The 12,848-nt window shown below is 36.4% G+C and overlaps 1 protein-coding gene across 2 annotated transcripts; it reads right to left on the minus strand.

Moving 5' to 3' along the window:
• Positions 1 to 534: 534 nt before the first annotated feature.
• Positions 535 to 9,568, minus strand: LOC127807722 (putative UDP-glucuronate:xylan alpha-glucuronosyltransferase 3). Of its 2 annotated transcripts, XM_052345767.1 has the most exons (6): positions 9,296 to 9,568; positions 6,427 to 6,572; positions 3,681 to 6,307; positions 3,039 to 3,248; positions 2,168 to 2,805; positions 535 to 1,674 (listed from the first exon to the last, which is right to left on the minus strand). In XM_052345767.1, exons 5-6 carry the CDS (start codon positions 2,748 to 2,750, stop codon positions 635 to 637), a joined length of 1,623 nt encoding a protein of 540 aa, XP_052201727.1. In that variant the 5' UTR covers positions 2,751 to 2,805; positions 3,039 to 3,248; positions 3,681 to 6,307; positions 6,427 to 6,572; positions 9,296 to 9,568; the 3' UTR covers positions 535 to 634. The 2 variants fall into 2 exon arrangements, with proteins under 2 accessions (XP_052201727.1, XP_052201726.1); XM_052345766.1 differs by lacking the exons at positions 3,681 to 6,307; positions 6,427 to 6,572 and having other exon boundaries at positions 9,296 to 9,567.
• Positions 9,569 to 12,848: the final 3,280 nt, after the last annotated feature.

Here is a 12,848-nt window from a genome sequence, read left to right on the forward strand (position 1 = left end):
TGTTAAGCCTAAACTTGAAAACACAATAAAAGTAATTTTTTTTTTCTTGATAATTTACCGCTAAAATATATAAAATCAAAATCAAAAAATAATTAACAAATACATTATTTTTCATTCAAACACTTGAATTTTTTGTTATTTCAAATACACTCCTGAATTCTCAATTACATATCTCGATAAAATTGTTCTCAATTATATACCTCAACAAATCTTTTGAAAATAATGAATTTAGAAGTATAATTAAAACAATAAAAAATTCACAATTGGCTTAACAAATGACATCGCATAGTTCAAATGTGACTCTGAAACAACAAAAATTTCAAGTGTCTAAATAAAAAAAAATGTATAAATATAGAGACTAAATTATATATTTGACCAAAAGTAATTACCTTTATTTTTATGAGTGAAAATTACAGTTTACCCATAACCCCTACTTCTTCCTTTTTAACCCTTCTTCCCATCCTTGGGTTCCCTGCCCTCTCCTTTTCCCTCCAATCTTTGGCATATTGACAGGCCAGCAATTACTTCGGCATATTGAATTAGAAAATCTACTTTTCTTATAGCAACAAGTAAAGCTCATTGTAATTAATAAATAAGCAAAACAGCTAGTATTTGGTGGAAAACGGAATAAATATTACAAAGAAGATAGAGAAGCAGTAGTAATTGCAGGTGGTGATGGCGGAGAAGAAGCAGCAGTTGCATTATCAGTCCAATTTGTTTCTCCCCAGTGCCACAACATGCTCTCCCAGAAACAGAACTCCTCAAAACAAGTCTGCAATCGCGAGTCCCGGATCTTAGTCTTCCAATGGCCATTGCTGTAGTTTCCTTTCTCAGCTTGCCGGCGATCCCACTCCAACGCCGCCTTCTGCTTGGACCGGAGGAGGCAGAACTTCTGCAAGTTCTCTGGCATCGCGTCATGAACCTTCCACCACCTTTTGTGCGCGACATCGCTTGCAAACTCATGCAGTATGTCCACGTTCCAGTTGCAGTCGTAGTCCCGGAAGCATAGCCAGGGTTTCAGACCCAAGTAATGGAGGACGTAAAGTATTGGAGGATTGGCTCCAAAGAGGCGCGTTTTCATCTCCTTCTTCTCCTTCTCGTCGCCTTCCCAAAAGTGCTTCAAGAAGTTCATGTGCTTCGGGATCCTGTGCCACCATGTGAAGATCTCGTTCAGATACCCCTGGTCCCCGCCATTGTAGGACTCAATGTCATTGATGTGATCCATCAGCAGTTGGAATGTGCAGTTTGATGGTTCAACAACCATCACACCAGAATTGAAGAGTGTGCCATTGTTTCCTGTTGCCGAAATCTCTGGCATCTCAAACAGGAAATCGATATTCCTCAGTATGAGCAGGTCAGCGTCGATGAATATAATCTTGTCATAATCTGTTAGCTGCCATAGCCGGAATTTGCTGTAGTTCCATTCGTTATAGGCATCCTTTTCAGCTTTCGGATTCCTGATTCGTTGGATTGTACGAACTTTCCACCCTGCAGCCGCCAGGCCTCCCCTGTGATAATCACTGATCGTTTCATCAACAAGAATCACTAAATCTCGTGTTGAACCTGCCATGCGGATACTCTGAGCCGCAGCAATGGCCCCACAAACATAAATGTGCGCTGAGTGCAGGATTGTCGCATATGCTTCCCGCTTTGCATTTCCCGAGTACCAGTTCTCTGTCCAAAAATGTTATATCAGTCATTCATCTTTCTGTAAGATCAACTCATCTCTAATGTCAACCACTTTAAAAACCTGACTGACCCCTTTAAGAAATTACTTATGAAGACTTTCCAGATCAATAGCTAAACAAACAGACTCACTCTTGCATTTGATGCGGGTTGAAAAAAGTAGGCCTCGCACTGTTAGTTTGAAACCGCCAGGTAAGATTGATTTTAACCTAATTGAAAGATTTTTTTTTTTTTTGTCAAGATCCAAATGGACCTTACCTGATGCATCCAACTCGACATTTCTTTCCTCACACTAACATCCTTAAAGTGTTTATTCATATTCCATTGAAAATCCAAGTCAACTCAGAAAGCCTTATTTCACTCATTGCAAAATGTTAATAGGAATAGGAAATAATGCTTGGAAAGCAAGCTGTCTATATAAAACCTTGATGACGAGGACTTTACCAGTACTAATTGCAAGAAGATACCAGTTTGAACTCACCTTTAGCTTTGAGAGGAACTGCTAGTTCGCAAGACCCAACTGGCAACTGGATCTTTTCTCTCAATGTGCTAGGATTAGGTTTGTATAGCCATGCGTTGCCTTCACGTACAAGAAGTTCTTTGCAGGTAAAAAGATTTGGAGTTGGGAAGCAATCAGTCACCAAAAGTACATGCACAGGATGATATCCTTTGGCAGTGGCAGCGAGCTCGGCTGCTGCCAGTTGCAAATGGAGACGAGCTACATCTCTTGACCAGTCCCCTGTCTTGTTGCAAGGTAGTTTGACCACAATAAGATCTATCCGTGGTTTTCCAGGGACCTGAACTCTTGGTATAGTAGGACAAACGGGAAACTCAAATTCTTCTTCCTCATCAATCCATTCAGGATACAGGGACTCCCAAGTGATATTGTTTGCGACATGATCAAGGTGTAGAATGACATGCTCTGCATCTGGTATAAGCTGCTTGAACTGCTCAATTTCAGTGTCATTGAGGTTCAACAGACCTACTCCCTGATACTCATTCTTGTCGGTCAGTTTCTCAATTACGTTCAGGATGTTGTCCCAATTAATATCTAACAGTGACATATAAGCATGGTCTACAGAAGAAGTATCCCTGATCCACCGATCCACAAAACTCGGCCTGCATACAAGAGACTTTGCCTTCAAGACATAGTTACAAGAAATATTAAGCCTACAAACTATATAATAAGGACTCAAACGGCTTGTTGTAGGAAAAGACAGGTAAGCGAAATCAGAAACAAAGAAAAGACAATGGAGGGAACCTCTGTGTCTGGAAAACAAGTTCGTTAAAGTAAAAAGCTTGAAAATGGTACTAAAAATATCAAAGCAAAAGGTGTATATGGTACGACATACCTAAATCCAGTACTGGATGGATGGTCAGCAATATGAACCGATGGAGAGTGCAAGAGTGTAGAAAATGTTCCCAAAACAATAATGACCAAGACAAGTTTTAAAGTTGGAAATTTGCAGTTCAAGTTCCTGTCTTGGCCAGATCCATGGAACGGCTTGTCACTGTCTTTCAAAACTCTACTTTTTAGAGACCTCCTTTTGTTTGTGTCTTCACTGGATCATATTCAAGAACAAATTAGTACAGAAGCAGGAGGAGATGGCCTAAAATATCAGGAAACAACATTTATAATAATTAAAGACAGCATGAGACAGATTTATAACAAAGCATGTTCCTGTGTTGCATAAGTTGTGCTATAGGATATTATAATGTTTGCAACAGTAAGAAATGCAAACAGCAAATACACAACTTTACAAATGGAATCAATCATATAATTTCATTATGATCAGAAGGTGCATTCGAAATGAAATTAGTTCATTGATCAAATGCCATTCGATCCTGATCTTCAAGAAAAGGACAATTCCAGATTTAGAGAAGATAGATATTTGTTGTCCACTTTTCTTCATCGTCAACTGCCGAGTCAAAAGGACAAGCCACACAATCCCGGTTATAGAAGAACAGTCTTTTCAGATTTAGAGAAGACATACATTTGTTATCCACTTTTCTTGATCATTAGCTGCTGAGTCGTAAGGACAAGCCACAGAATTCCAGTTATTGAAGAACACAGTCTTGTCTTCTTGCTGCTTTTCCCCCAATGTGGAGAAACTGCCAATAATCTTCAGAATTGACAATCAGTGAAAAAAGGTTGTTGATGTTCAACCCTGCAGACCTAGGCTGCTTAACCTTCTAATATGTTCTTCAGTGAAAACATCAATCAAAAAGATCAAGAATCTACAGCAATTGACTTCCTAAATATAACCGTATAAATTTCCATCTCAAATTCATTCCAAACAAATGTTGGAAGAGCTATTTGCAACTCTTGCAGATCTAGGGTCTACCCCCAAAAATGCAAGGTCCTGCTCCTGCTCTATTCCGTCTGCAAACAGCAGATGACTTAGTCACTACTTGCTTTTTAACTTATTGAAAAAATAAAAGCCACCATCTTATTCTTCCATGTGAAGAAAAGATTTGATTTCAGAAACAAAATCCCCATCTTTCATCAATGCTGCCATATCCTTCAAAACAGAATGTATTTCACCAGCACTGGGATGCAATTCGTCCCCTGCAACAAAGAAGTTTGTCTTATGTCCCACCAAAATCCAGCTACATCCAGGAAACTTTTTGAGACCTTTTTCTTTCATTGTTCTTCTCACAGTGTTAACACCATCCCAGTTCCCTGATGCGGCGTGCATATTAGAAAGCAGAAAATAGGGAGAACAATTTTCAGGTTCCAACTCAATGAGTTTCTCAGCTGCAAGCTTCCCTCTTTTGTCATCGCCGTGTATTCTACAAGCACCAAGAAATGCAGCCCACATCATAGCATCAGGTTCAAGCTCTAGTTTGTCGATGAACTCTTGTGCTTCATCAAGAAAGCCCCATCTACCTAGAAGATCAATCATGCAGGCATAGTGATCAGCTCTAGGTTGTATTTTATAGTGACTAATCATAATATCAAAGATTTGATGACCTTCGGCGACCCTTCCTGTTTGACTACATGCAGTGAGAACACCAAGGAATGTGATATCATCAGGCTTCACATTGGTTTGTTTCATTTCATCAAAGAATCGTAGTGCATCTTCTGCATGCCCATTCTTGGCAAGCCCAACTATCATTGAGTTCTAAGAAAAAACAGCATTTTTACTGCCCATTTTGACAAAAACTTGCACTGAACTATTTACGTCCCCACATTTAGCATACATGTCAATCAATGCATTACTTATTAACTCATCCAGATCATAACCAGTGTGGAAAATTACAGAATGGATCTCTCTACCATGTCTCAAAGAAGCTAAGATGGCACACGCTCTGAGGACACTGACAAATGTTGCTTGGTCTGGCAAGGCATTCCACCTTCTCATTTCTCGATAGAACTGCAGAGATTCCTCACTGCAATCACTTTGAGCATGTCCTGAAATGATAGCAGTCTATAATACTGCAATTTTTGGATTGGGAAAATCTGAGAAGAGAATTTTTGCTTCTGTTCTAGAATGAGAATTCATGTATGTGCCCAACAGAGAGACACCCAAGAAATCAGTATCCCATAAAAGCCCCACCTTTTGTATAAAGCTATGTATTTGTCTTCCAAGATTTAGTAGAGAAGGTTCAGTGCATGCATCCAGAAGGCACACAAAGGTGACTTCGGAAGGTCTCAAACCTTCAACCAGCATAAAATGAAACAATATTACTGCTTTCTGTAAATTACTTTCAGAACATCCAGCAATCAGAGCATTCATGGAGGCCACACTCCGCTCGGGCATGAGACTGAAAATTTCTTATGCTGCACCAATGGCCCCACACTTGGAATACATATCAATAAGAGAGCTTCCACTATATAGGCTAGTTTCTAAACCATATTTGACTGCTAAACAATGGATTTGCTTTCCTTGATAAACAGCTCGAAGATTTGCACTAGCACGGAGTATGCTGGCCAATGACACTTCATCACATGTAATGCCATCTGAGTTCATTCTGTGAAACAATTTGAGAGCCTCATCCTCATTTTCTTCCTGCACATAACCAACAATAATTGAATTCCAAGAAACATTATCACGATTCTTCAATAGCTCAAATTGTTGCCTTGCATCATCTAGAGCCCCAGATTTGGCATACATATCAACTAATGCATTTCCAACAAATAAGTTTGCTTCAAGGTTGTTCTTGATTACACAACAGTGTAGTTGCTGCCCAATTCTTGAGTTTTCCAAGCAACCACATGCACTTAAAATGCTAGTGAAGGTAAATTCATCTAGATGGAAACTGGAATCCTTCATGCTAACTCCATGACTCTGGGTGTACCCATTCTGTGCATAACCTCCAAGCATTGCATTCCATAATATGAGATTCTTCTCATCTAGAGGGTAAAACACTTTCTCCATAGCTTCCATTTTCTTACATTTGGCATACATATTAATTAAAGAACTTCCAACATAAACATTATCATTCAACCCTTGTTTTGTTGCTTGACAATGAACCTGCGAGCCATACTCAAGATTCTCCAAACTTGCAATGGCACTCAAAATGCTACCCAATGTGGATCTTGTGGACTTAACACCACCTTTATTCATATTTTGGAAAAACATGACAGCCTCCCATTCATAACCCATCTTGGTATGCCCTGAAATCATCACATTCCATGCCACAACATTCGGGTTAGGCATTAGGGAAAAAAACTGACAAGCATTATCAAGCTTCCCTAGACTCATGCAGGCACTAATGACAGTTAACAAATGCTACCTGGTCTGGTGTGTGTCCTAATCTCTGCATATCTTCAAATAATATCAATGCCTCCTCAGGAAAACCAATTTGAACATACCCTGCAATCATTGCAGTCCAGGACACTGTATCCAGCTCCTCGGCACCATCAAATATCCTACGAGCATCTGTTACACTATTAAGTTTAGCATACATGTCAATAAGAGAACCTTCACAAAAGGAACTAAACTCAAACCCTGTCTTAATGACATTACAATGCACTTGTTTCCCAAACTCAGCATCCATCAATCTAGCACAAGCAGATAAAACAACCGAGAAAGTGAACTGATTTTGTGACACCTCATCATTTTGCATCGAACCAAAATGCTGAATAACCTGTTCCAACAATCCCAGCCTCGAGGACATTGACAAAACTGAATTCCAAGCAATAACATCTTTGCTCTAAAGCTGATCAATAGCCCTCAAGGCAAACTCCACATTGCCACACTTAGCATACAAATCTACAACGGTGTTTCCTAACCTCCCTTCCAATCCAAACCCAAGTTTCAAGCTCTGTGAATGGACAATCTTATTGGCTTTCGAAGCATATGCAAGTCTTTCAGGCATTTCGTCGAACACCCTGTGAGACTGAATTCGTTTGCATTGCTGCATACATATGTTGAGAAGATGGGTGTATATAGGATGCTCATAAGTTGAACTGGCATCAGTGTCACGACTCAAAATCCAACTGCCGTGACCGGCACTACCCCCTAAGAAGTCGAGACTCCAATAGGGGATAGTAAGCCACTGACATATAAACATTTCAAATAATTTACAAAAATATTACCATCATTTATATACATAAATTGAAATGCCTATCGGCCCATAATTCATCACATGCTTACAATATTCACAATTTACCAATTCACCATAAGAGAAAACATAAACCTTCCCATGCACAAATCCCATGAAATGAGGTATATATGCTGTGATCGGAGCATGGCTAGGGTATGTGCAAATCAGATTATGAAAGAAGTAGACAGTGTGGTATTCTCCACTGTTCTTGTTCAGCATGGTTTTGCTCATTCCAAATCAAATTATTCTTTATTCACCAAGGGACATGGTTCTTCTTTTGTGGCTCTCCTAGTTTATGTCGATCATATCATCATAACAGGCCCAAATGTTACTGTCATTGATTCTCTTAAAGGATTGCTTCATACTTAGTTTAAGCTTAAAGACCTTGGTCGTTTGAGATACTTTCTTCGCTGGAAATAGCTAAATCTGATAAGAGTATCTGCTTCTCTCAAAGACAATATACTCTATAACTTTTTGAAGATACTGGGTTTTTAGCATCTAAGCCTGCTTTTGTCCCTATGGTTCCTAATTCTAAACTTTGTTCATTTGAGGGAGATTTGCTTCAAGATCCCACCGTATATAGAAGACTTATTGGCTGCTTATTGTATCTTACTGTCTCAAGACCTGATATCACTTTTGCTGTGCACGAGCTCAGCCAATATGTTTCCCAGCCACGGCAACCTCATCTTGAAGTTGCTTACCATCTTTTCCAATATTTGAAATCTACTCCAGGTCAAGGATTGTTCTTTTCAGCATCTTCTTCTCTTCAACTTCGAGCTTTCTCTGATGCTGATTGGGGGTCTTGTTTAGACACTTGGAAGTCTATAACTGTTTTTTGTGTATTTCTTGGGGACTCGTTAGTTTCATGGAAGGCCAAGAAGCAAAGCACTGTTTCCAGGTCATCTGTTGAGGCTGAATACAGAGCACTTGCCTCTACTGCCAGTGAATTGATGTGGTTAACTCAACTTTTGTCTAATTTTCATGTTAATTCTACTGCTTATGCTCTTCTATTTTGTGATAACCAGGCTGCTGTACACATTGCTAATAATCTTGTTTTCCATGAGCATACAAAGCATATTGAACTAGATTGTCATTTTGTTCGAGACAAGCTAACTGTTGATATACTCAAGCTTCTTCCTATTCGTACTCAACACCAGCTTGCTGATGCATTTACTAAGCCTCTGCCGGCTGCTAGATTGTTCCCTTTATTGGACAAGATGGTCATTTTGGATATTCATAGTCCATCTTGAGGGGGAGTATTAAATGTATTGGGTGTATCTTTGATGTATTCTATTTGTATTTTATGTGTACAGTTAGTTGGTTAGTTGTGCTTTTAGTTAGCAGTTATGTTAGAGCAGGACATATAGCAGGGGCAGGGCACTTATGTATTTAAGCTGAAAGCAGCTTTCTTCTTTCTCATTATTGAATAAACGAGGTATTCTTTTCTCATATTTTCCTCTTACTTCAATACCTTGCAAGCCATAAGGAAGCCATTGAATATGAGCCACTACAATTGAATATTGAATTTCCATCTCAAAACCTCTCCTTCAGGCTTCAGCCACTTAGTTACCCTTGTCAACAGCAACATTCCGAGCCTTAGCCTTTTATCACACTATATGAGATCGGTTAGATGAATTCTAACTTTCCAATCATCAATTGTATGATCCAACAAGTTTTACACTAGTTGTCGATTACCTAATGCAACCCCCCTCCTTTTTCAAAACATCATTTCTTTAAAATCCCCTTCCACCATTTGACTTCAGACTCCTACGAAAATTAACACAAGGGTTCTCAATCACATAGCCACAACAAAAGATTTCCCTGGTTCTGCAGCAAATTCGATAACTTCTTCCCAGTAATCAGATCAAATTGAAAGTGAAAGAGTTGAATGTAGACGCAATCCCCACTTTTGAGCTCATCCAACAAAATTTATACTTCTAAAAAAATCTGATTTCAGCTCATCCAGTATTTATAAAGACAAACGTGAATTTGTGAGAGCATATTATATATATATGCACATGGAGAGAGAGAGAGAGAGAGAGAGAGAGAGACTAACTTGGCTAGAGAGAGTCGGTGTCTGGGCTCTATAGGGTTGGTAGAGGCACCAGAAATGGTCCCTCTCATCTTGGCTTCAATCGCAGCTCCAGCTTTTCTTGGGAAGGTCACTTCTGAGTTCTGATCTGAATATATATATATTTATTAGAGAGAGCAAGCTTAAGCTCCCCCACTTGGCGACAGATGATCTGTGCAGAGAGAGAGAGAGAGAGATAGAGAGGTTTAAGTGTTAGAACAGTCGATGACTTTGAGGGAGAAGATGGGAGGTGAGTATTGAGATTCAGGTATACTGTCGGGGTCAAAATGAATTATAAGAAAGTTGACCGCAAGCACTTCGCCCGTGAAAAAGCTGGGAAAACACTTTACTAATGAAGTCGCGATGATCCTTTCTTTTTATTTAATTTCTCTCGTTATTTATTTTTTTCTAGAATTATAACCACTATTAAATGATACATTTTTATTTAAATTTTGTTATTTGAAGTATAAGGACTAAAAGATAATTAATTAATGGATAAATTACATTAAGCATATCCAAAATTTAACACAGACACTCCATAACATTTGATAAATGATAAATACTTCTCTACCAATAATTTGGTGTATAAATTAATCATTTTATTTTTATTTATAAACTATTTTATTTCTCTTCTCTCCTTTCTTTCTCTTTCCTCTCTTTATCCCTCTTACGATAAGATTTTGTAATAATCTCACAATGAAGGTATAGATTTGCCTTATATCCCCAAAATAAAGAATAGGAAAACAATAATTTTGATTCATAATAGTAAAAGTTATCATTTTGTGATGGTAATACGATATATTTATCTTTTTTCTATTATCTTTTCTTCTTCTTTTTCACTTTGAGTTGATGAAATCTTAATGATAATGAAAGATAAAACCCCATCGCCAATAAAATTTTCTCTCTATCTTTTTATTTGTCTCTCTCTTTATTTGATCTCTCTCTCAGTTCATACGTTCCTCCAATGAAAACCCAATGATTTGTGTTCTTTTAAAAGGAATCCAAATGGCACAATGGTCACTGCTGACACCACTGTGGGAACCCAATGACTTGGGCTTGGGTTCTTTTAAAAGGAACCCAAATGGCACAATGGTGGTTGGCACCATCGTCGCCCACCAACAGTAATTTTTTTTTTTTCATCATATTATTTTTTATTTATATAAATGAAAGAAAACAAATGGTATTTAAGTATTTACAAACAAAAATCATTCACAAGGGAAAAAATGATAAATGATCAATAATTTTAAGGGAAATCTCTGTTATTTTTTGAATGTCAAATGTATCTATATTTTTTTTTTTATCAAATTTTAGAGATATTGTAATTTACCCTTAATTAATAGTAGGGTAATTGTTAGTGATATATTCTAATGATAGATCTAGATGATATCTAAATGGACGTTTTGATGTGTTTTTGTACATAATAAAATGATAGTTTATCTTCATTCATAATTCTCCAATCTTGTATGAATGAGTTCTTTAATTTTTATTAATCTTATTCTTAAATTATTAATAATATATAAACTACATTCTTTGATACAAAAGAAATCTTAAATTGTTCCTAATCTTTATCTTACTTAATTAAGGACTTAATTAAACCAGTACGGAATAGCACAAACATCTACTATTTTGATTAGTATAATATACTAATAATAAAGAGTGATGAGTCACATGTCAAAGCATGAGATACTCATAGTAAATGTGTGAGTGGTTATTAGTTGAACAACGCACTAAACTTGATGTTGATAACAAATCACATGATTAAAAAGATTAATGATTTGTTATTAATTGAGATTGTATAACTAATTATCTGACTTAAAACAACATAGTTGTGTTGTGTACCAGTGTGTGAGATTTTCTGATGATGTTGACTCATTCAATTGCAATGTAAGAATGTTTATTATGCGGTCTAATTTGACTGAAATATGAAGGCAAGTGTTTATTAGATAAGATCAATTATATTCATTGTGAGGCAAACATGTTATGCCATTTTCTATTAATTTGTGATAGGATAAGTCCATGGCCAAGGAATGAATAATTGAAAATGAGTTTTCAATATGTCATCTTATCATATCAACTAAGATTTATCGCATAGTACTAAGTTAGTAAGTGTGATAAATTCATGACTTTTACTCGATCGAGACGTTAGTAATGAAAGAATTTAATTGCACAATAATTGTCAATGAAATAGATTCATTATGAATTAACTTCATTGTTATTTATATTATCTTGATAGATTATTATATATACTCAAAATCATCAAGTGTTTTAAGAAAATGAAAAGATTCTTAAAATAGATCGAAAAGTTTGATTGATAATAAAAGAGTTTGATGTTTCATGATTACTATTTGGAAATGAATTTAGAAAGTCAGACCCAAAAACAAAGCGATCGAAATAAGAATTATGGAACTCGTGTTATGTTCTCGTCCATTAAGAGTTAATAAATGATTCAATCATCATTAAGAGTTAGTGATAAATTTGTATGCAATTGAGTAAGTGTCTTGCGATAGCAAATACCAAATTGTCTACTTCTTTCATAAATTACCGATAGTTTATTAAAAGTTAAAAATTCTCGACTGTTCAATAAATATTATTGACAGTTTCTGTTTGGCATAATATTAGTAGAATATTCGAGAGTTTAGTGAAAAGTCCAACTCCTATGCCACTTGTCACTCTATTAAGTTACATGAGTTAAAATGAATTTATTTTGAAATTCATTGATTTTCCTTCCGCTTTAGCATATAATTATAGTTTGATCTTTTTTCTCCTCGTTATCTCATTTTTCTTCTTCTTATTCATCTTTCTTTCAATTTGCTCAAGTGTTGACCTCTGGTTTTTGAAACCAAGAATAACTGCAAGCCTAAACATTATCTTGTAGTATTTAGCTAGCACTAAAGGAGTTTTGAAGGGATTTTGAAAGCTAGTTTAGTATGAACCAACTAGGCTTTCACATTTGAGGGGGATAAGGTTAGCTTGTGAAGCTTCTCTTACATCAAACACTGGTTCTTAAAAAATGTACCATTTATTGAAAAATTCAATTTATCTTGTATGGTTATTGTAGTTGCTAAAACATCTAAGATTCATATGAGTTATGTGTTCATTTCCGCTGCACACATGAGATGTGAAAATTTTTAAAACCCTAAACCATAATGAGATCCCCAATAGTAAAATTGATCATACATTTCATGAATTTTAACTATTTGACTTGGACACCCTCTATACTTTAAAATTTGTCCAATTATTCCCAAACTTTTTAAAATTAGTTATGACACACCTCTGTTACTAACAGTGTTAAATAAATTAACCCACTCCTTAAACTTTGGGTTATTTGCTTGACACTCCTTAAACTTTTATCTTTTCTCAAATCAATATTGGTCTTTTAGAAAAAAATTCAACTACTGATCTGATAAAAAAAAAAAATTTCTAGAGTGTTTGCCCAAAGACCCAAAATTTAGGGTATATACAATCAATTTACATAATGTTGTTAGTAGTGAAGAGGGTGTCGTGGTTAATTTTTGTAAAATTTAAATATTAATATAAA

This window comes from Diospyros lotus, chromosome 8 (assembly GCF_014633365.1).
Source record: "Diospyros lotus cultivar Yz01 chromosome 8, ASM1463336v1, whole genome shotgun sequence".
Taxonomy (NCBI): domain Eukaryota; kingdom Viridiplantae; phylum Streptophyta; class Magnoliopsida; order Ericales; family Ebenaceae; genus Diospyros; species Diospyros lotus.